The sequence below is a fragment of the Mustelus asterias genome, chromosome 10, assembly GCF_964213995.1.
Source record: "Mustelus asterias chromosome 10, sMusAst1.hap1.1, whole genome shotgun sequence".
NCBI classification, from domain to species: Eukaryota; Metazoa; Chordata; class Chondrichthyes; order Carcharhiniformes; family Triakidae; genus Mustelus; species Mustelus asterias.
The window spans coordinates 105057885-105080823 of NC_135810.1; the positions used below are offsets into that span (position 1 = coordinate 105057885).

General features: G+C 41.8%; 1 protein-coding gene across 1 annotated transcript in view; it reads right to left on the reverse strand.

The window, feature by feature from the left end:
• The window catches only part of c2cd3 (C2 domain containing 3 centriole elongation regulator), a 112948-nt gene that overhangs the window by 35786 nt on the left and 54223 nt on the right, over positions 1-22939 (reverse strand). The window contains exons 16-24 of the mRNA XM_078222361.1: positions 20831-21074; positions 19762-19939; positions 17408-17591; positions 15704-15873; positions 15049-15184; positions 5298-5566; positions 4254-4346; positions 2684-3292; positions 1678-1998 (exon numbers count right to left, since the gene is read on the reverse strand). Of these exons, the coding sequence (XP_078078487.1) occupies positions 1678-1998; positions 2684-3292; positions 4254-4346; positions 5298-5566; positions 15049-15184; positions 15704-15873; positions 17408-17591; positions 19762-19939; positions 20831-21074 (2204 nt within the window). The remainder of the gene's footprint in view (positions 1-1677; positions 1999-2683; positions 3293-4253; positions 4347-5297; positions 5567-15048; positions 15185-15703; positions 15874-17407; positions 17592-19761; positions 19940-20830; positions 21075-22939) is intronic.

Sequence of the window (22939 nt, forward strand, 5' to 3'; positions counted from 1 at the left end):
TCTGAAGTGTGAGACAGAATACTGTGAATTCCAACCTTTTTCAGTGATTTAATAGTTCAACCCAGAATCAAAATGGATTTTGGACTTATTTCAACCCTATGCCCCAATCCATAGTTTGACCGAAGGGTTTGATGCTGCAGTTGTCAGTAAGCAGGATATTGTAAAGATAGAAGCATACTATTTTTAATGATATTTTCTAATATTTGATCTTTTGCATTCTATTTTTAGCTTATGTACTGGTAAATAAAATAAGAGCCCAGGGAATCAGACAAATAGAGACATGTGATAACCGGAGTGGGGCAACCCTCAAAGAAACATGGTAAGTAGTCTCACAACACAGGGTTAAAGTCCAACAGGTTTATTTGATACCACGAGCTTTCGGAATGACGCTCCTTTTCTGCAGAAACTGATAGCCAAGTTCCGCACAAGAGGACGGCCTCAACCAGGATCTTGGGTTCATGTTACACTGTCTGTAACCCCCACGATTTGCCTGGGCTCGCAAAATCTCACTAACTGTCCTGGCTGGAGACAATTCACACCTCTTTAACCTGTACTTAACCCTCTCTCCACTCACATTGTCTGTTCCTTTGAGACTTGATTATCTGTTAAGACTCGCATTCCAACCATTATCTTGTAATTGAGCTTGTGTCTATATATGCCCTGTTTGTGAAACAAATCCTGCACTCACCTGATGAAGTGGAGTTGCCTGCATTGGACTGGGATGGGTACAGTAAGTAGTCGCACAACACCAGGTTAAAGTCCAACAGGTTTATTTGGTAGCACGAGCTTTCGGAGCGCTGCTCCTTCATCAGGCGAGTGCAGGATTTGCTACCTGTGCAGCTCATGCTACCAAATAAACCTGTTGGACTTTAACCTGGTGTTGAGAGACTATTTACTGCGCCTACCCAGTCCAACACCAGCAATTCCACATCAAAGAAACATGGACAGCATTCCAAATGGAAGTCAAACAGATTTGGTAATTACCTGCTGAGAATGCAGTGCTAATCAGCAGTAATGGGCCAACAATTTAAAACAATGACTCAGAGAGCAAGCAATGTTGAGGATGATCTGACAACATCCAAAACAACTCTCAAGTAGGGTTCAAAAATTTCAAAAATCTCAGATCACGACAGAAGGCTTGGAAGCTTAGACTACACCAACAAGTCTGCCTTAGCCGCAATAAAACAGAATCAAGAGCCTCATTACAAATTTAAAGCTGTCAGGTATTAAAAGGATACTGTAGTCAGCTCCTTCAGCTTCAACTCAAAGGCATTAGCCGCCATTTTGTGCTTCGTACGACCTCCACCAGCTCGTGTTTAAAAATTTCAAGGGACTATTGAGAAACTGGGGCAGAACTGGTTACCCTCACTCACACTGGATGGAAGAAAATCCTTTCATTTATACCTTTCCCCCATATCACAAGTACTTCAGAACCCACACACCATTTTATACAGTATCAAAGCAGCAGCAAAACCATAGAGTGCTAAAAAAAGAGAGTCAACTCATATCATGCTACATTATAAATGAGATGCTCTATGCTCGCTCTACTGATATACAATTACCCGAAGTTAATAAATTATCTGGGGCCTGGAGAAAATGATATTAATCACTGGCTGCAACTCAACATCATGAGAGATAGCACATACATGTATTTTTGGAATGATGAAAAATTCTTACCTTTCAAGCTTAGATGCATAGCTCTCTCTACTACAACATTCACTGCAAATGTGTTAGCCAGGTCCACCTCAGAAGTCTCATTTGCCAGTTTTTTACATTCAGTATTAGAACCTGTGGACATTTCTTTATCAATAGGTGGTTCTGACATTTGTTCTCTCTCAATAATGGGTGGAACATCTTCTTGATCATCCTCAATATCACTTATTCTTGGTGAAGCATAGTCATCAGTGGAAGACAGATCATGAGGTACCAGTGCGACATGGAACCTTAGAGCAGCACCTGACAGGTCAGAAGCACCTCGCTTAAACAGCGGATAAACACCTGTAAAGAAATGGATACATCAAATGGAGAAATATATTCATTTTGGAATTTCTCTGGCCCTTCCTTCACTATTATTATAAATTTGCAACATTTCTAACATCTCAACAACATGGACAAGCTGAAAACAATGTGAGCTTGCAAGTAATGAATGCATTTATCTCTACTTTGAATCACTCATGTTTTTGTTACACTGACCCTTTTGTTGCCTGATGCATGCTTTCACTAACAAAATCCTTTTCAAAGATGGACTGTACTTATTATATACATACAGGGAAAAAATGGGCACATACAAGTTCTAACTTGCTGAGTAGCAAGTAATTTAAAATATTCTTTTGGCTTTGCAACATTAGAAATATCAGGGTGATAGATAACTTCAAAATGTTACTGATTTCCTCTGATCAAAAAAATGAACTAGTTTTCTTTCTCCATGTAAAATCATCTTGCAATTATAAAGTACTTTAAGCATCAGAAAGATTCCTAGGTTTTACTGATTGGACTCTGAAAAAGACAATACAAAGGCAAAAAAATAGGTAGAATGTACTTCAGAGGTGGGGGCTAAGAGAGCAGTTAAAGGCAAATCCTTTGACAGCTTTTAAAAGCAGGAAAGAAGAAGAAGCAAGGGACAAAGATTTAGGGAAGATTAAGACTCCTCAAATTATTAAATATTTAAACTAAGTTGGCTTACCACTAACTGTAAGCTTTCTTGAAGGTTTCTCCGCCAGAGTCGATAGATCTATGAATGAATATCCAATTAGCCGATCGGTATCACAAGGTCTTCGAGTCTTGTTGTCTTTCCCATATGCCAGCCATGCTTGCACTTCTAGTCTTTCTTCCTTTAGGTACCAGAGCAACGATTGGGTTCGTTTCAGATATATAGTCTTTGCTTGGTCGAAGTTCACTGTTACACGACTTCCGTTCTCAATCAGGACTGGTTTTTGAAGTGATGTGCAAATGGCCTCTCTATCATACAGTTTATACCGGAGATAACAGAAAGTGGATTTATCCAGATGTGCACGTCCAGCCAACACTACACAGTGCAATGGGAGCCATATCCGTGACACAGTTAGCATTATTGATATGCTACTTTCTGAGGATTGTCCCTCTTTACTTTCTTCCTCACTTGTTCCATACTTCCAATCTAATGTCTCTGCAGCCTTTATGACCTGCTCTCTATCACTGGGATGTGCAAAGTGGATTGAAATCTCGAGCCCACCACCCAACTTCTGTAGAGATCCACAAGATTGAGCAGAAGCCGTAATTTCTGGAAGACTCACTGCATACCAACCAGAGATGCCTTAAATATATAATACAAAATAAATATTTTGAGAGCCCATTCAATATACAGTTGCAGGTTTTAGAAATATAATAGAATGTAAATCAAGAATATGTAATTAATTGACATATTGACAACATGGATATAGCAGTTTAGCGGTTAAAGTACTGGACAAACAACCTGGAGATCATAAATTCAAATCCTACCAAAACAAATTGAATTTTTAAAAATCTAGTAATTTTTGGAGAAAAACCCAGAAAATGACCATAAAAGTTTCTGACAAAAATTCACTCTTTCACGAATGTCCTTTAGAGAAGGGAATTTGCTAGATTTACTTAGTCCACTTGCACATTGTGCGGATGACTCAGGGCCTTGCCATTTTCCAAAATCAAATGATAAAAATATGAAAGCTCACCTGGTGTATCAGTATGAAATTCCTGAAGGGAAACTTTTCAATGTTTCTGAATGCAAGATGGATTATTATCGCATTTCTTTGTAGAGGCTAAATCTGAAGTTGGAGGAACATCATACCTACACTAGGGAATTGGCACTCCAACTAAGATTTATTTCCTTTCTGTTCGGTCCTGTTTCCTAGCAAAGAGCAGGGAGGAGGGCTGTTCCAGTGTCCTGTTACTTTAACAAAACATGCTAATGTGTTTCAGATTGAATCACCCTCCAATGTTCTTTTCTTTCCATCTCTTCTCACTCCATTCATTCTCTCTCAACTTGCTGAGTCAAGCAATCATATTGTGAATCATTTTGGCAGGTCCCTTAAAGGTTGATGGTCTCATTTTTATGCAGTTAATTTTTTTAAAAGTAGCCTTTGTAACTAAACTGATCTATTTAACCAAACATTTTGAACAGCAAATAAAATTAAGTTACTCCTTTACAACTATTGAACTATCCAAATCTTCTACCTAAATAGGTTCTATCTCCTAGTGGTAATAAACCAATACATTTATTGCATCAGATTCCTCATTACCTGTCCGCTTAGACAGCAGGTCTGCCAGTGGAATTCGTACAGATCCCAATAGAATGTCCCTTGATGAACCAATTAAAATCGTGCTTGGCTTAGCTGTCAACGGAAAGAATGAAGAAAACATTGAAGTTTAGAATTATAAGGAAAATAACGAGCACTGCTGCCTCACAGCGTCAGTGACCCAGTTCAATTTTGGCCTTGGACGAGTATGTGTGGTGTTTGTATGTTCTCCCAGTGTCTGTGTGGGTTTTCTTTGCGTGCTCTGGCTTCCTCCCACAGTCCAAAAATGTGCAGGTTAGGAGGATTGGCTATGCAAATCGCCCCTTAGTGTCCAGGGATGTGTAGGTTAGGGGGATTAGCCATGGTGGATGTGTGGGGTTACATACATTTGTACACAAACGTACACATTTTTCAGAGCCTACCTGCTGCAATGTGGTGCCACAGCATGATAATGTACCAATATGCTACATGGAATGATTGGTCTTTGACCACAATTTTCCCAAATAAGTTCTGCATTTTAACCAGACTGTGGGAGAGGAAAGGGCGCAGTGGTTAGTACTGTTGCCTCACGGTGCCAGAGACCCAGGTTCAATTCCAGCTCAGGTCACTTTCTCCCCATGTCTGCGTGAGTTTCCTCCGGGTGCTCCGGTTTCCAAAGATGTGTGGGTTAGGTTGATTGGCCATGTTAAATTGACCCTAGGTGTCAGGGGGATTAGCAGGGTAAATGAGGGTTTAGGGAATGTGGTCTGGGTGTGATTGCGGTCAGTAGACTTGATGGGCTGAGTTGCTTCCTTTTGTATTGTAGGGATTCTATGATTCCCACAAGGTAGGAAAGAAGCATCAATGAGAAATTTCTTCTGGGCCACCAGGCTCACTTCATGATAATTAGTTACAGCAGCACCAGCAGTGGCCAGAAAGTAATTCACCTACCCATCAGCTGAGCCATGGAATTTTGCAGGTCGGTGAAAATCTAATCGTGAGGGGGTGGTGCGGAGAGGTCAGCGGTAAACAGTATCATGCACACTTAAAAAGACAAAAACAGAATACCTGCTGTGATAGACTGATGATAGACGGTAAACACGGCCTCTGAGGATTCAAGCAGTTCAGCCAAGCTGAAACGCTCCCCAGTGGATCTCTGGATGACGAGGTTGCATGGAAACTCAGAGCAATGATCAAATTCTGGGCAGAATGAACGGGCCACCACCTTAGTGCGTCGTTTTTCATTTTCCAACAAAAATGAAATATGAATTGTGATGTAAGTATTCACACCAATTTCAGATTGGTATTTTAGTGTGTGGATCCTTTCTGCTGCAGCCCTGCATTCGAAGAAACAGAGAAATGTTTCTCAACTTCCAAAGTTACGCAACTACTAAAGAATTAGATATGAAGTTTTTCAGAAATTACTATTATGAAACTTCAACCAATACAGTAGCTCTATTTGTTAGATTGACTTCAAAAAATCAGTTGATAAGTTCAGAAATTTTGCACCTACACCTGACATGTGCATCCAAATTGTCACTTGAGAAACCTCATGCAGATATAATATTGTATTTCATTATGCAGAGAGCATCAAAATCTCCTGTAAAAAAGGTGGAGATGTCGGCATTGGACTGGGGTGGGCACAGTAAGAAGTCTCACAGCACCAGTTTCATGTCCAACAGGTTTATTTGGAATCACGAGCTTTCAGAGCACTGCTCCTTCATCACTCACCTGAGAAAGGAGCAGCGCTCCGAAAGTTCGTGATTCCAAATAAACCTGTTGGACTTTAACCCGGTGTTGAGAGACTTCTTACTGTCTCCTGTAAAACATGTTATACTGATTTACCATGTTGAAAGAAAATGAAATGTCCTTATTTTTGTTAGAGCCCCAGTGATTCATTGAATGTTTAGGATGGAGCCATTGCCAAGCTCAAGAAAAGTCCTAAACCTTTGGTCTGTGTCAAGTTATCTGCTTACTCACTTTCTCATTAAAGAAAACTGAGTGAAAATTGTGTATTTTATTTACTTTTCATAAAGAGTTGATCCCTTAATTGGGAATTTTGTAGGGGTAAAGAAAGGGAGAGATAAATTGAAATTATAAAGTGCCTTTCACACGCATGAGTTATCCCAATGTGTTTTATAGCCAGTTAATTATTTTAAAACATAGCCAGTGTTGCAATTAGAAGGAAACCCAACCAACAATCTGCATGCAGTAAGGTTCCACAAACAGAAACAAGATAAATGACCCATTTTATCGTGATTTCAGTGACAACTATTGGCCAGGACACCAGGAGGCTTTCCTTATGCTTTGAATAGCTATAGGATTGTTTATTTCCACTTGAGAGGGCAGACAGACACAGATTTAGGTTTCATCTGAAAATTACAGCACTCTCATAGGTGCAATTAAGTGTCAGCCTAGGTTGTCAATGTCATGGAATGAGACAGAATGCAACCTCATATATGATCCTTTAAAAACTAATGTGCCTCAAAATAGCACATATTTTTAAATCAAAATGAGAGTGCTAATTATTCCAATTATTCTCAATGGGTTTGAACTGGTAAATTCTGTCATGAACGCCAGCAGATTAAAAGCCACCAACATTTCCAAAGGTATTTCACAGAATGAGATTAGAAGCTTTAGGGACCAGATGAGAAACTCCAAGATATATTATGCAGTTAGCCTAGACCCTAACCTTTTTACTGATTTTGGCAGTAGGACGAGCATTGCTCCAGCTTTGATTCAATTGACCCACTAGAAAGCTTTTATTAAAACAAAATTTAAGAACACAGTTAGAATGTAACAAAAAGAATTAGCATAACTTTTACCAGTTAAAATACATAAACTTGACAAAGTATAATTCTTAACAGCTATCTAATCTCTATAGTTCCAATGTAAGCAGTATCCTCACAGACATAAATCCCTCTTCAGAATCAGCACAAAACAGATATGCTCATGTGGGTGCTATGTTTCCAGTATTTTAATCCCTCTGGAAAGATAAAGAAAGAGACCTGGCTTTTGATTCGCATACAGCAATTTCCAGAGAAGGATACATCCTCAAACAGCAGAACTTCAGAAAAATAAACCTAATCTCTCGCTGATCCCAGTCTCCAGGGACAGAAAGACCTACTTCTCTTTTCAGCTTCCAAGCAGCAACTGACTTTGATTTTTCTGTATAAGCCTAGCTCCACCAAGTCACATGACCTTACTTGTCAATTAACCTAATCAAACCCTTCTCTGTAAAACCCAGGGGAAAATACTAAAATAATTCTGCACATGTCCAGATTAACACAAGCACTTTAGCAATTAAGATCAATTATGCTGCTACAGTAACAGAGACTGCCAGAAGCAGACAAAACGGCAGCAATAATAAAACAAATTGCTAAAACAGATTCTGCACAAGAAACATGACTCAAATACATTTCTTAAAGGCACAGTATTGCTATAGAAGCCACCAGCATTTCAAAAGTGTTCCACAGGATGGGAATCCCAATCCCAGTTATAGACAGGTCAAAAAAAAAAATCATACTGCTATTAGGAAAAACTTTGGGGTAAACGATGATACCATTCAGGGAAGACATACATATGCTAATGTTAAAACTAACAGATGGGGCATCACGGTGGCAAGTGGTCAGCACTGCTGCCTCACAATGACAGGGACCTGCGTTCAGTGTCTACGTGGGTTTCTTCTGGGTGCTCCGGTTTCCTCCCATAGTCCAAAGATGTGCGGGTTAGGAAGATTAGCAGGTTAGCTGAATGGGGTTGTGGGAATGAGGTGGGGGGAGGGCCAGAGTAAGATACTGCATCAGTTCCGAATGGCCTCCTTCAGCACAGTAGGGATTCTATGATTATAAGCTGAGGGGAAAGGCAGCCAAATATAGAGACAGATTATCTTCAGAGGGAAACAATGATATAATTGGCAATCTTTTTGTGGAAGCAAGAGGCAGTATCCATCTAGCAGCCTGTAAGCTGGTGCTGGTTAGTAGCCATGATCTCATGGCTACCATCGACACCGCAAACTGCCGGCTCCAAGTGGATCTCCAAGAAGATGGTGCACATCAACACAGACATCAAGTTTCTACAAAGATGCAAGAAAGCAGACAAGATACCGAAAGGACTACAGATCACGACCCCACTCAGGTCAACCTATCACACAGATTACGCTGAGACTTTGCCGTCGCACCTCTCTCACACTCCTCAACCACCTCATACACCAGCTCGACAGCAGATACCACAACCTGGAAACCAAGATCGAATCCATATTCTCAACTTGCGCTCAGGACGCAGACCAGCTGCGAAACACTGCCAAGCAGACGAGATAACGGAACTACGCCATCTACATGCACACCAAGAACAGGAAACTTGAGAAACTCGGCATCATCACCAGCAGCAACCAAGCCTCCCCCGGTACCACAGTAGAAAACAGTACCACTACAGGGATGTCCATTGTCAACTTGTCAGACTACATACTTCAACTAGATGAAATCGAAGTTCTCAGCTGAGGGCTCAATTTCTACCCCACCACCAAAATGGACCCCATCAGTCTCTCAGCGGACTCAGGAGGCTGCGGGAGTTCTTCCACAAACCCCAAGAAGCCAACAGCGAACACAATGAGACAGCCAATGAACCGGAACAGCCGACAGAGAGATCTGCGGTGCAGCAACCGAAGAGGAAAGAATTGAATTGGACTCCTCCGGAAGGTCACTGCCCTTGACTCGACATGTATGCCCAAGCCGTCAGGAGGTGCGTCAATGCCAGATTCATCAGCCGCAATCACAAAACAGCCCGAAGGTCACCCAAGCACAACTCAACGCCATCCGCGCTCTCAAGACCAACTGCAACATTGTCATCAAACCAGCAGGCAAAGGAGGGGCCACCGTCACACTGAACAGAACGGATTACTGCAAAGAAGTGTACCAACAACTGAACAACAAGGAACACTACAAACAGTTGCCCGCAGAGCCGACCAAAGAAAACACCGGTCAACTCAACAGACTGATCAAGACTTTTGATCCGGACCTTCAGAGCACCCTCTGTGCTCTCATCTACGTACTCCCTGTGTTGGAGATCTCTACTGCCTCCCGAAGAAACACAAGGCCAACACACTTGGCCGTCCCATCGTATCAGGCAATGGGACTGTGTGAGAACCTCTCCGGCTATGTCCAGGGCATCCTGAAACCCATTGTACAAAGAACCCCCAGCTTCTGTTGCGGCACTATGGACTTCCCACAGAAACTCAGCACACATGGATCAGTTGAACCAGGAGCATTCCTCGTCACAATGGATGTCTCGGCACTCTACACTTGCATCCCCCACGACGACGGCATTGCTGCAACTGCCTCAGTACTCAACGCCGACAACTGCCCATCTCCAGATGCAATTCTACAACTCATCCGCTTCATCCTGGACCACAACATCTTCACCTTCAACAACCAGTTCTTCATCCACACACACAGAACAGCCATGGGGACTAAATTCTCACCTCAATATGCCAACATCTTCATGCACAGGTTCGAACAAGACCTCTTCACCGCATAGGACCTTCAACCGACGCTTACACTAGGTACATCGATGACATTTTCTTCCTTTGGACTCATGGTGAACAATCACTGAAACAACTATATGACGACATCAACAAGTTCCATCCCATCATCAGACTCACCATGGACTACTCTCCGGAATCGGTTGCATTCTTGGACATTTGCATCTCCATCAAGGACGGTCACCTCTGCACTTCGTTGTACCGCAAACCCACGGATAACCTCACGATGCTCCACTTCTCCAACTTCCATCCTAAACACGTTAAAGAAGCCATCCCCTGTAGACAAGCCCTCCGTATACACAGGATCTGCTCAGATGAGGAGGATCACAATAGACACCTACAGACACTGAAAGATGCCCTCATAAGAACAGGATATGGCGCTCGACTCATCGATCGACAGTTCCAACGTGCCACAGCGAAAAACCGCACCGACAATCACGGGACACGGCGGACAGAGTACCCTTCGTCGTCCAGTACTTCCCTGGAGCGGAGAAATCATAGAAACCCTACAGTGCAGAAGGAGGCCATTCGGCCCATCGAGTCTGCACCGACCACAATCCCACCCAGGCCCTAGCCCCACATATTTACCCGCTAATCCCTCTAACCTACACATCCCAGGACTCTAAGGGGCAATTTTTAACCTGGCCAATCAACCTAACCCGCACATCTTTGGACTGTGGGAGGAAACCGGAGCACCCGGAGGAAACCCACGCAGACACGAGGAGAATGTGCAAACTCCACACAGACAGTGACCCGAGCCGGGAATCGAACCCGGGACCCTGGAGCTGTGAAGCAGCAGTGCTAACCACTGTGCTACCGTGCTACGACATCTTCTCTGGAGCCTTCAACATGTTATCAATGAAACAAACATCTCGCCAAGGCCATCCCCACACCCCCACTTCTTGCCTTCAAACAACTGCACAACCTCAAACAGAACATTGTCCGCAGCAAACTACCCAGCCTCAAGGAGAACAGTGACACCACACAACGCTGCCACAGCAACCTCTGCAAGACGTGCCGGATCATTGACATGGATGCCATCATCTCACGTGAGAACACCATCCACCAGGTACATGGTACATACTCTTGCGATTCGGCCAACGTTGTCTACCTGATAAGCTGCAGGAAAGGATGTCCCGAGGCATGGTATATTGGGGAAACCATGCAGACGCTACAACAACGGATGAATGAACACCGCTCGACAATCACCAGGCAGGAGTGTTCTCTTCCTGCCGAAGACGAACATCTCGCCAAGGCCATCCCCACACCCCCACTTCTTGCCTTCAAACAACCACGCAACCTCAAACAGACCATTGTCCGCAGCAAGCTACCCAGCCTTCAGGAGAACAGTGACCACGACACCACACAACCCTGCCACAGCAACCTCTGCAAGACGTGCTGGATCATCAACACGGATGCCATCATCTCACGTGAGAACACCATCTACCAGGTACACGGTACCTACTCTTGCAACTCGGCCAACGTTGTCTACCTGATACGCTGCAAGAAAGGATGTCCCGAGGCATGGTACATTGGGGAAACCATGCAGACGCTACGACAACGGATGAATGAACACCGCTCAACAATCACCAGGCAAGACTGTTCTCTTCCTGTGGGGGAGCACTTCAGCAGTCACGGGCATTCAGCCTTGGATCTTCAGGTAAGCGTTCTCCAAGGCGGCCTTCACGACACACGACAGCGCAGAGTCACTGAGCAGAAACTGATAGCCAAGTTCCGCACACATGAGGACGGTCTAAACCGGGATGTTGGATTTATGTCACATTATCAGTAACCCCCCACAGCTTGCCTCCTGGACTTGCACAATTTCACAAGCTGCACTGTCTGGAGACAATACATATCTCTTTAACCTGTGTTGAATGCTCCCTCCACCCACATTGTCTGTACATTTAAGACCTGGCTGGCTGTAGAGATTTGCATTCTAATCAGTATTCTGTAATTTGATTTCTGTGTCTGTGCCCTGTTTGAGAACAGAGACCACTCCATCTGACGAAGGAGCATTGCTCCGAAAGCTTATGGTATTTGCTACCAAATAAACCTGTTGGACTTTAACCTGGTGTTGTGAGACTTCTTACTGTGGGAACACTTCAACAGTCACGGGCATTCAGCCTCTGATCTTCGAGTAAGCGTTCTCCAAGGCAGCCTTCACGACAACGCAGAATCACTGAGCAGAAACTGATAGCCAAGTTCCGGACACGAGGACGGCCTCAACCGGGATCTTGGGTTCATGCCACACTATCTGTAACTCCCACGACTTGCCTGGACTTGCAAAATCTCACTAACAGTCCTGGCTAGAGACAATACACACCTCTTTAACCTGTGCTTAACTCTCTCTCTACTCGCATTGTCTATACCTTTAAGACTTGATTACCTGTAAAGACTCGCATTCCAATCATTATCTGGTAAATTGAGTTTGTGTCTATATGTGCCCTGTTTGTGAACACAACTCCCACTCATCTGAAGGAGGAGTGACACTCCGAAAGCTTGTGCTACCAAATAAACCTGTTGGACTTTAACCTGGTGTTATGAGACTACTTACGCTGGTTAGTAGACCAGAAGCAAGTGTGCAGAGTACCTTTTGTGGAGGCAGTTAAAACCCCATATCATTGCTGAACTAAGAAGAGACATTCCCCAGAATAACTACTCAATCGTGAACAGGGTGGTAACTATAAGCTAGTCTTTAATTATAGATCTATTAGAGTGGATGTTGTTTGGGCAGTCCTGAAAGAGTTCAGATCTTATAAATGTACTTTGAATCAGAAGGTTAATTCCTACTTAAACTGCATGGGTGTGTTAAGTGGTCTTGTACATAACTGTCTTAGATTATTATAGTCCTGTTTGTGTATATGTGTCTTTTCTTCGTTGTGCTAAATAATCTTTAATAAGTGTTATACTACGACTTGGCTGGTACTGTTCTCACTGGGTATCACACGTGGCCCCTTACACTGTTCCTGTAGACAAAACTATATACCATACTTGCAGTTAACATCAGCCGGGTTTATAACAATTCAATCAACATTTTAAAAAATGGAATTGCTTTAAAGAAAAAGGAATTGAAGGCTGGAGAAAGTGTGCTGTGTAGGCTGCAAGATTGGAGAAGAATGTTTTGCTGCACAGGCCTCACATTTAAAGGATAATAAACTGGTGCAGAGGTCACAAAGATAGGGAAATGCCTAATACTATGCTGAATTTGAATGCAATATGTGCTCATTTTAAATGATTAACCAGGTAAACAAGTGGATACTCGTTTATTATTGGGCACATATGGCTCTTTAAAAGCTTTATTTTGTTTGAAATTGGTTTCTAATTAGTAGGGAAATCATTAATCCAAAAGGTTGTCTGATTTCAAGAAGAAATTACATACAGCTCTTGGGGCTAAAGGGATCAAGGGATATGGGGAGGATCGGGATATTGAATTCAATGATCAGACATGATCATAATGAATGGCGGAGCAGTCACGAAGGGCCCAATGGCCTACTCCTGCTCCTAGTTTCTATTAATGTTTTTGGAAGTCTCTACAAAGGGAGAAAACATGGGTGGGAGAGTTAATTCAGAATTTTGCCGTCTGTTCAACCGAGATCTGACTTCAATCATCTTTTGAGAATAAAATGATTCTGTGCTGTTACTTTGTTGAGAGATACAGTAAACTATTACCAGTCGCATTTCAAAAGTACGAGCATTATCTCTCAATAACTCAATTTGTATTGAAAAAGCTCACAAGTCCTGTACATTTCCATGAAGTGCCATTCTATAGTACTGAATGAGCCAGTACAGTGCACACGTGGACCCACTTTCATCATTCCACTCAGCAAGATGCCAGGCTCCTAGAACTTGTGGAACCAGATCTCAGAAAAAAGTTATACCATTCAAATGAGGGGTAAGAAAAAAATAATGGTGGGTAAAAGAGCACAAAAACTCTGCCTTCATTAATCTGCAGATAGCTGCCGATAAAACAATACTCCAAATGTCGGTTTTGAACCTACAGACTGGTGGTGATTTGTCCCGACATCTCACCGCTTTACAACTCTCACCGTCCCGAAGGCTTGTCACTTTTCAATTCTGTATCTGAATTCTGGTATCAGTAACACCTCTGATATTTTTTCAAAAATTCAACTAAACACCAAAGCCAACGGTGAAGGATACGTTCCAGACTGGAAATAAGATTAAATAGATCAAGAAGCAATTGTTAACATATTTGCCTTCAGAAAGTTCAGAGTGAAGTTGCAGACAATTTTGATTCACAACTTACTTAAGCATTAAACAGGTTGGATGACAGAAGACTCTCCATAAGAGTCTTGGAGCTATTGAACAAGTTGCTATACTAGGGAGTAAATATTCATTGCAAACTTTCAAAAGAAAACTGAATACTGACATCACAGCTTATAAAAGACAGGTGGGAATGATGGAAATCAAGTTTTGTGAGAGTTGGACTCTGACAATATTGGACAAGTTTGATAGATCTGATTTTCCTCTTCATTATTTTCCAAATATATCCAAATTACCCTCCACCTTAAAAGTTACTTAAGGTAAAGCAGTCCATTTTCTAACAACCTACTGTGTGAAATATGTTTTCTAATATTGTCATACATTCCTCTAGTGATTATTTCCCAACGTAACAATTCCTCCATTTCAAAGTACATCATTGGCTATGAAGTGATTTGGGACATCCTGAGGTTGTGAAAAATGCCACTTAAACACAAACTAAAGGGTATAATTTGAAAAGGCGTGCAGGAATAGACAGACTTGGGTGTATATGTGCATAAATCTTAATCAGTGCTCTAAGAATTATCTTTTTATGGACTTTTCCATTTGTACTCCCACTTATAAAGGTCTCGGCATTTGAAATCTTACCAAAAAATGGCAGTGTTGTTTCTGGTGAGAAAACCGGTATGTTTTGCTTGGTTGGTTTTCTCTCCAGATCTTACTGCCAAGAAATAAAATCAAGGTGGGTGTACTAGGATGCCCTCACAGGGCAGCGGGCCTCAACACCGTCAAACCCCCGCTGCTCGGAGATCAGGGCGCCCCGATCAGAACCGGAGTTAATCCCGCTACTCCCCTCAGCCCACCACGAATGTTTTAGGAGCCCCTCCTCCCCACCCCCTGATCAGAGTTGGCACTCCCCACACCCACCCCACCCCCAAAATGGCCATTGCTGATTTTTAAAATGGGACTTGGATAATGAAGATCCCATTCGAAATTCAGTATTAATAAAATCAAAGAGATGAATTATCAGAACATGAAATATTACTTCATTTTCCTCACCTTGCTGCAGCTTGTAGACCTGAAGCCCGGAGCAGCTGTACCGAAAGGGACACAGCACGAGATGCTATTACACCTTTACTGGGATCCTCAGTTGTTTGCACTGAACATCCGTATCTTATACTAACATCCAATATGCCTGAAATAAAGGTGAAGGAATTACATTAAATTCAAGTTAAGCTACACTAATTCGATGCTGTAGCATTGATTGTACGATGTTCAGAGTCTAATCGAGCTTTGTAATCTCGTAGAGGAAAAAGAATGTGGGAAATTGGTATTGTATGATTATTTGATGTCACATTTTAACTTTTAGAAAATGTTAATTATTTTTAATTTGGGCAATTTATTTCACCACTCATGGAACAGTAACTACTTTCCTCAATAGTAAACAAGATAACTCAGCAGTATCACATCATAGGTTTATAATTAGAGCAATTCAAGCTGTTTACCTTTTTGGAGCTCACGTTAGCTTTATGAAGCTGTTTGTCAGATTATTTTCTAGGTTGGTATGTATCAACATTTTGCTATGGCATTCCCATCTGAATAATGTAGCTCCACCAAGTGTTGTCATAAAGAATAGTTATTGGATATGGATCAATTCAACTGTTTGCTTAATCCTCTCTGATGTAGATTAAAGAAATTAAAAAGTTTCACATACCAGCAGAACATGGAGGATGTCCTTCATTTTCTGTTCTCGGCATTAGGGGTATGCCGAATGTCTGAACTCCAACTTCCTTGTGATGTTGCATAGTCACCATAGCACAAAGCTTAGACAAAGGGAGGACACCCCTGGCAACAACCTGGTCTCTCACATTCGGGTAATAATACCTAAGAGAACAAAATGACCGTTGTAATGTATTAATTCCTTAAAGCCTTTCCATCAGCATGGCAAAAGTCAAGAGTGTGATGGAATACTCGACACCATTCCAATTGATTAGCATCCCATCTACCAACTTAAATATTCACCCCCCCATCACAGACACACTGTGGTAACAAGTGTGTACCACCTACAAAGTGCACTGCAGCAACTCACCAAGGCTCCTTTGATAGCACTGACCAAACCCGCAACCTCTACCATCTAGGACAAGGGCAGCAGATGCATGGGAACACCACCACCTGCAGTTTCTCTTCCAAGCCGCACAGTATCCCGACTTGTAACATATCACTGTTCCTTCATTTTCAGGTCAAAATCCTGGAATTCCCTTCTAAACAACATTGGGGTGTACCTACACCACGTAGATTGCAGTGATTCAAGAGTTAGCTCACCATATCTGCTCAAGGGCAATTAGAGATGGGGAACAAATGTTGACCTTGCCAATGATGCTCAAATCCCATGAAACATTTAAAACAAATTGTACTTAACCACCAGTTTAAGAAAATTGTAATAATTTAAGAGTTTGTAATGTTACACTTGTCCGAAGCAACATACATTCACATGCAGGGGCTTACTACCTGCAAACAAAATGAATATGTTCAAGCGTTGTACCTTCTCTGAATTACCAGGGTGTTTGTAGACTCTATTGTTCCCAGTTGCTTATTCCATGCCAATGCCTCAGCGAGTCAGAATCGACTAACCAATCTATCCAACTAAGAAAGGAGGTCCAACAACAGCTTGCTCTCCCAGACCAACTCACCCAGAATCAAGGCGCTAATTACTCAAAGCCAGCACTGCTGGTTGGGACACACCACTTGTATGACTGACACCAGATTCACAAAGCAATTGCTCTACTCGGACCTTGTTTGTGGCAGGACACTGCAGGAATGCTTTAGGGATGTCCTCAAAACATCCTTCAAGAGACCAAGCATCCTGCTAACTCATGAGAGACTCTCGTTTGTGACCAAACGAAATGGAGAAGGCTCATTCAGGAAGGCACCAAGCACACAAGAGACTTCATAGAAAGCATATAGAGGCAAAGTCAAGGCATCAGAGAGAGTGTACAAACCTCAAAATAGACCATCTACCCAACCCTTCAAGCATACCTACTGCACTGGCAGAGTTGGCAGATTGTGCGCAGGACTTACTGGCAATTTCAAAGCCCATCAAAGCAGAATGGGCACAAGTCATCCTCTATCCCAAAGGATTGCCCCAAGAAGAAGAACCCTTTTCTACTGTGGCATAAATTGCTGCAATCGTTTCAAATTTGGCATTCATATGTTTGTCCTCAGGAGTGAAAGACAAAAAGAATTTTGACATCACGTCTCTCCTTTCAACAATAAACACAAGTTCACATGTTCAGCATAAAACAGTTTTAAATTTGGTGCAGTTGAATGCACATCTCACTTTGAACATCCACACACTTAAGTCTCCATCTTATTTCAGTACTGCTTGAGATCTACTTGTTTCTATGGTTTCAGCACTTACCTACACCAAACCTCAAACTGAATACCACCACTGCCTGCAAACTTTTCTTTTGAGCAAGCATTCAGCAGTATTCTCTGAACTGGAAGGTCCGGTGGGATGAGAAGAGAGTGACTTTGACAGTCATTAAATAGGGGATCTGGTACACACAATGTTGTTAGTGTGCGAAAAGGCTTTAGGATGATGTCTGCAGCAAAACAACAAATACAAAAGCAATTTAACACAATTATGCAGGAACCAATTACTACTGCATTTAAAAACAAGAACTAGTTTAATAATCAAGGCTAATTTAAATAGAAGACATTCCAGATCATCTGGCACGAGGCTTAAAAATCTTAACACTGGAAAAAAACCATAAGACATTTTAAAATGCAGTTTTATGCAATTAGTCCACATCTGACGTAATATAGTAGAAACTTTTTATTTATTATTTTCCCAGGGTGCAGGCATTGCTGACAAGAAAATGTTTATTGTTCATTCTTAGTTGCTCTGAGAGGATGCTAGTGGTGGGCCCTCTTTATGAGCTGCTTTAACTTTAGTAGTTTGATGCAACTGAGCAGCTTACTAGGGTACTTCAAGGTCAGTTAGAAGAGAGAAGACATTTAGCTGATCTTGCTTGTCCTTCACACAAAGCTGCAATTCCACTATCACACCATCAGGCCCAATTTTACCATCGCATTGCGCCTGTTTTCAGGGGCGAAAACTTGGTAAAATGTCGGGCGTGAGGAGAGTAACGCGATCCACGCCCACTCAGCACCGGTTCCCCCTTTATCAAGGCCCAAAAATGGCCATGATTGGGACCGCGCCCGAAATGGGCGTGACAGCCATTTGCATGCATTTAAATTGACTTAATGGGCTGCACGCCCAACTTTACCGGCACTTCCTCCTTTACCACCACGTTCACCCATCCAGAATCGACGTGAAACAGGCATGCTCCATACAAGGCCAATTTGGGCATTCTAACAGCAAAGGTTAGTGAGGAGGCAAGAGCCGAGTGTCTGACGGCGCTCGAGATTGGTTTGGGGGGGGGGGGGGCGTGTTCGGTAATGTTGTGGGGGTGGGGCAATGTCTGTGGGGAGGGGGGGGGTGGTGGAGGCGTTATCCAGCCCAGGAGGGATGTGGCAGGGGAGCAGCATTCTATCCTTCTTTGTCTGCGCATGTGCAGTTGGAGGCACTGATCGGAGCTGCAGGGTTTCAGGCACATTAAGCTCCGTCCACAGGCTTGTGCAGCACGATTCGGACTCGCTGATATTTTTTCAGGCAGAGTGCGTATGGGGATGCCTCAGAACGGGTCTAAAAGTCGGATCTGAAACACTCCCAGTTTCAAGTCTGCCCAGCACTTAGAATCGAAATGGTAAAATAGGGCCCATCATCTCTACTAGCGAAGATTGTTCCAACAACAATGAAGACTGAAGTTATCATTACAGGCCCCGATCACAAACTCTACACCCTTGACACCAATTCTTTCCCCTCCTTGGCCACTGTTTCAAATAATACGCATTTAAGTAGCACCTTCAATGTTAAAGAAAACTCATGGCATTTTACAGAACTATAGTCCAACAAAAATGTACACCAATGCAAAGATGGTGCTATGAGGAGGACTGACCAAATCTTTGTCAAAAGTAGTGAGTTTCAAAGAAGGCATTAAGCAAGGCAAGGGACTTAGAAAGAGCTTTAGGAAGGAAATTCTAATGTGGGTGACTGAAGACATAGCTGTCAATGACAGGATGAAAGTCAGGGTGGATGCACAAATGGTCAGTATTAAAGGCATGTAGAATGCATCTGGGGAATTGTACTGTTGGAGAAGGTTACAGAGTAGTGAGGAGAAAACCTGTGATGAAATTTAAGTAAGGGGATGGGTTTTTAAAAATTATGCAGTGGTGGGGACTGGAAGTTAACGTAGGTCAGCAAAGACAGGAGTGATATGTCAGTAGGATTTGATGATGATTAGATAGGCAAGTGCAAAACAAAATGAGGGCAATCCTACCAAGCTAGAGTGTTGGAAAATGTACTGGAGGAGGAAGGAGGGGTTGGCTATGTTACTTAGTATATATAACTAATCTTAGTTCATTATCACTGTCATACCCGTTTGGATTCATAAGTCATCCCAATTCCTTCTGATAATCCATTTCCTGTTATACTGAAAGCTTTTTTTAAAACAGTTGCCAAGTTCATTTCGAGTTGACATTTTGTCTTTTGATGGTCTGTTTTACATTTTTGGAAGTTCCTGCACTCTTTCCATTTGTGCCAATTTCTTCTTTGAATTTACAATTTATTTATAAGAGCTACAAAATGATTACTGCATCATGTTATATGCAGATTGGAAAACAGGGTTCTAAAAATATGAAATAACTTACCATTTACAAATGGCAATGTCTCAGTTATGGCATCTGCATCTTGAGTTGGAAAATAATATTGTATGTAGCAGTCTGCTTCGCCCCAGACAGTGGATTGCAAAGGAGTCAATCCTTTAAGTTGCACCACATTTATCTCAAATGTGTGTTCCATCAGTGATTCTGTGACACCTCTGCCCAACTGGGAAAACATACATTAGTGTATCAGAATGGTGTGGTTATATTTTTGAACCTTAAAACCTTTGCACACATTTAGTAAAATAAAACTGTTTACACCACACTAGTATGATAGTGAATGGTTTCTGAAGAATGCAAGCAAGGTATTTCCCTGGAAGTAATTATTTCAGCAACCTCAATGTAAACTAATATCTTGGTGCACTGGAAATAGTTGGCACTAGTTTCTGGCTATGGGCTTTAGGGCTGCATTTCTGCTGCACTTTTCCATTGACATGAAGTGATTTCACCAGTACACTGACACAGGAAGTGGTGACATAATATTGGAGGCAGCTGCCTATCTAACTCCACAAGTCCAGCAGCACAACCACTTTGCCAGGATAGTGTCTCATTCTGCTTCTCACTGTCCAATCTGGCATGAAGCTGGATTTAAAAGGTGGTCAGGGGGATTTGCTAATTTTGCAAACACTTTGTATTCTTACCACAGAAAGGTGTTCTAATGTTATTAGAAAGTGGGCAACCCAACTGTTTTCTCCCAATGGGAGATGAGTCACTGATAAATCAAGTTCTGCACCTAACCTCAGGTGGCACAGCTTTCTCTTGGGAGGCAGGGTGACTCACAAACAAATGAAACTCTTAATAATTTTCATGCTATTAGCTACATATTGACCCTATAGGTACTGATCAGAGACTACTAATATATTATCACTACAACTCAGACTGGATGAAATGAGAAAGGTTTCAGAGACTGGCACCAATTAGCAAGCACCAAACCCTCATCTGGTTCCTTATGCAAATGAAAAGAGTGCGTTAGGAATGTATCTTTGTCAAGATCATTTAAACACATGCACTTCAACTGCATTATAACACACATTTCACATTATAAATAATAACAAACCTTTGAAGGAACTGAAGGCACTTGTTCCAGAAAATGAGGTGTCCGCTGGAAGCCAGGGGCAGAAGTCCCCTCCTCATTTTTTAGTCTCTGAAGTTCTATTATTTGGTTTGCTTCACCCATTGCTAGTAAAACGCGAAGGCTGCCCCTTTGGCTGCCTGTGAAAACATCCATCATTGGCATATAGCTGTCTACAGCAACCACAGGATATTGAGCTTGGAGCAGCAAATGTGAAATCTTAGGATCCCTTTTGATTTCCAGAAAAAAAAATCAATGCGTCAAATGGAAAGTGGTCACAACTTTCAGTCAATAACTTTTCCCCCTAAATGTTACTAGCTTTCATTTACCACACATAATTTAATTTTTAAAAACTGGAAGCTTTTACACACCAGACTAAATTAGATAGACAATGGGTACAATTTTAACATTAAAAAAACCTATCCATGAAAACAATTACCCATTTTCGTCAAATCCCAAACTTTACACAGGAACTATAATTACATCAAATATGTCAAATGTTTTAATTGCATTTTTTAAATATTTTGCATTCCAGCTATCCAGAACTCCTCCTGCCATTTCTCTATTTTTGTGTTAACACCTAGCAGCTACTTGACATTTCTTTTACTCAGACTGGGAATTAAAGCATGAATAATGAAGAGCACAACCTTCATCCTACCAGTCTACGGTAAATTCTGTGTGTTTGTCTGAAGAGGGTACACTCTCAAGAGGCTAAACAGTTGCTTTTTAGATTTCACTGCAGCTATTTGGTATGCATTCTAGACTTGGGTTACAATGACTTTTATTTCTGCACAAAATACATTGACAGGTGGCATGACTTTTGAAGATGGTAATAAAATTAATATACTTTAATGGAACATGGAGAAGTATTTTAATGGAACGCAGAGGAGAAAAATGACAATAGAAAACAAATTTTTAAAAAACCCATTCATCCTAATTGAGAAATTAGGTCAGAAAGCCAACAGAAACAGAAAACTTTCCAATGCACCACCACATTGACATAAAGGCCCAGACTTTCACAGACCATAGAGACTCAAAAATGACAGAAATAGCCTGGATTTCAAAGTCCCACCCGTTTCTGATTTCAAGTCCTGAGTTCAAACAGACCCCATTTTCGCTGAAGCAAGGGCTTTAACCTGCTGTGAGAAATATAGCTTTTAGAGCAGTTGTAAATACATCTAGGGACAGATAAGGTCTGTAAAACTGCTCAGTTATTTAAGTTCCCAACTCTTTAAAAAATGCACCCTCCTAATATCAGTGAATTTAAAAATAATACAAGCTGTCAAGTTATTTAAATCTGCTGCCCTTTTAAAAAATAGGCTGCCTATTTCAGAGAGAAGTGAAGGAATTATGTTCTTGTGGTTATAATGGCCGTTTGTTGACATAACCCCAAGGGCTAGCTTTATATTATTATTGATTAGCTGCTTTCTACAACCTATAATCACACTAGGGGCTTTTATGTTCACAGGATGATTGAAAGAAACTATTACTAGATTGGCTATGGGATTATATATGGAACTGCTTGCTTTTATAAGGGATTAAGTAACTGAGGAAATTTACATGTTCAAATGGACATTTTTAAAAATACAGTAAAGGATGTAATAGATATTAGGAGCAGAAGTAGGCAATTCAGCCCTTCAAGCCTGTAGCACCATTCAATCAGACCATGGCTGATCTCTTCATAGTCTCAAATCCACCTCCCCACATGTTCCAAATATCCCTTTAACACAAAAAAAAATCAGAAATATATCTAACCCCTTCTTGAAACCATTTAATGATTCAGACTCCACCGCACTATAGGGCAACGAGTTCCACAAATTCACTATCCTCATCTCAGCTTTAATAGATATTTAGAACTTTATTTTATTTAATCTTAACATGACTCCTGAGGTTTACCCATGGTAGATCTGGGGTGGTTTAACATAGATGGCTTAAGGGCAAAGGGTGGTGGGTGAGTTGGCACGCATGGACATCTGGACTATAGGAGGCTTTGGAGTGGGAGATGGTATGGGTTGGCTTGAGGAGCGGGTGGGGGAGAGAGGGCTAGAGGGCCTTACACCTAACAGAATAACTGGGACAAAGGACGCCTTTTAA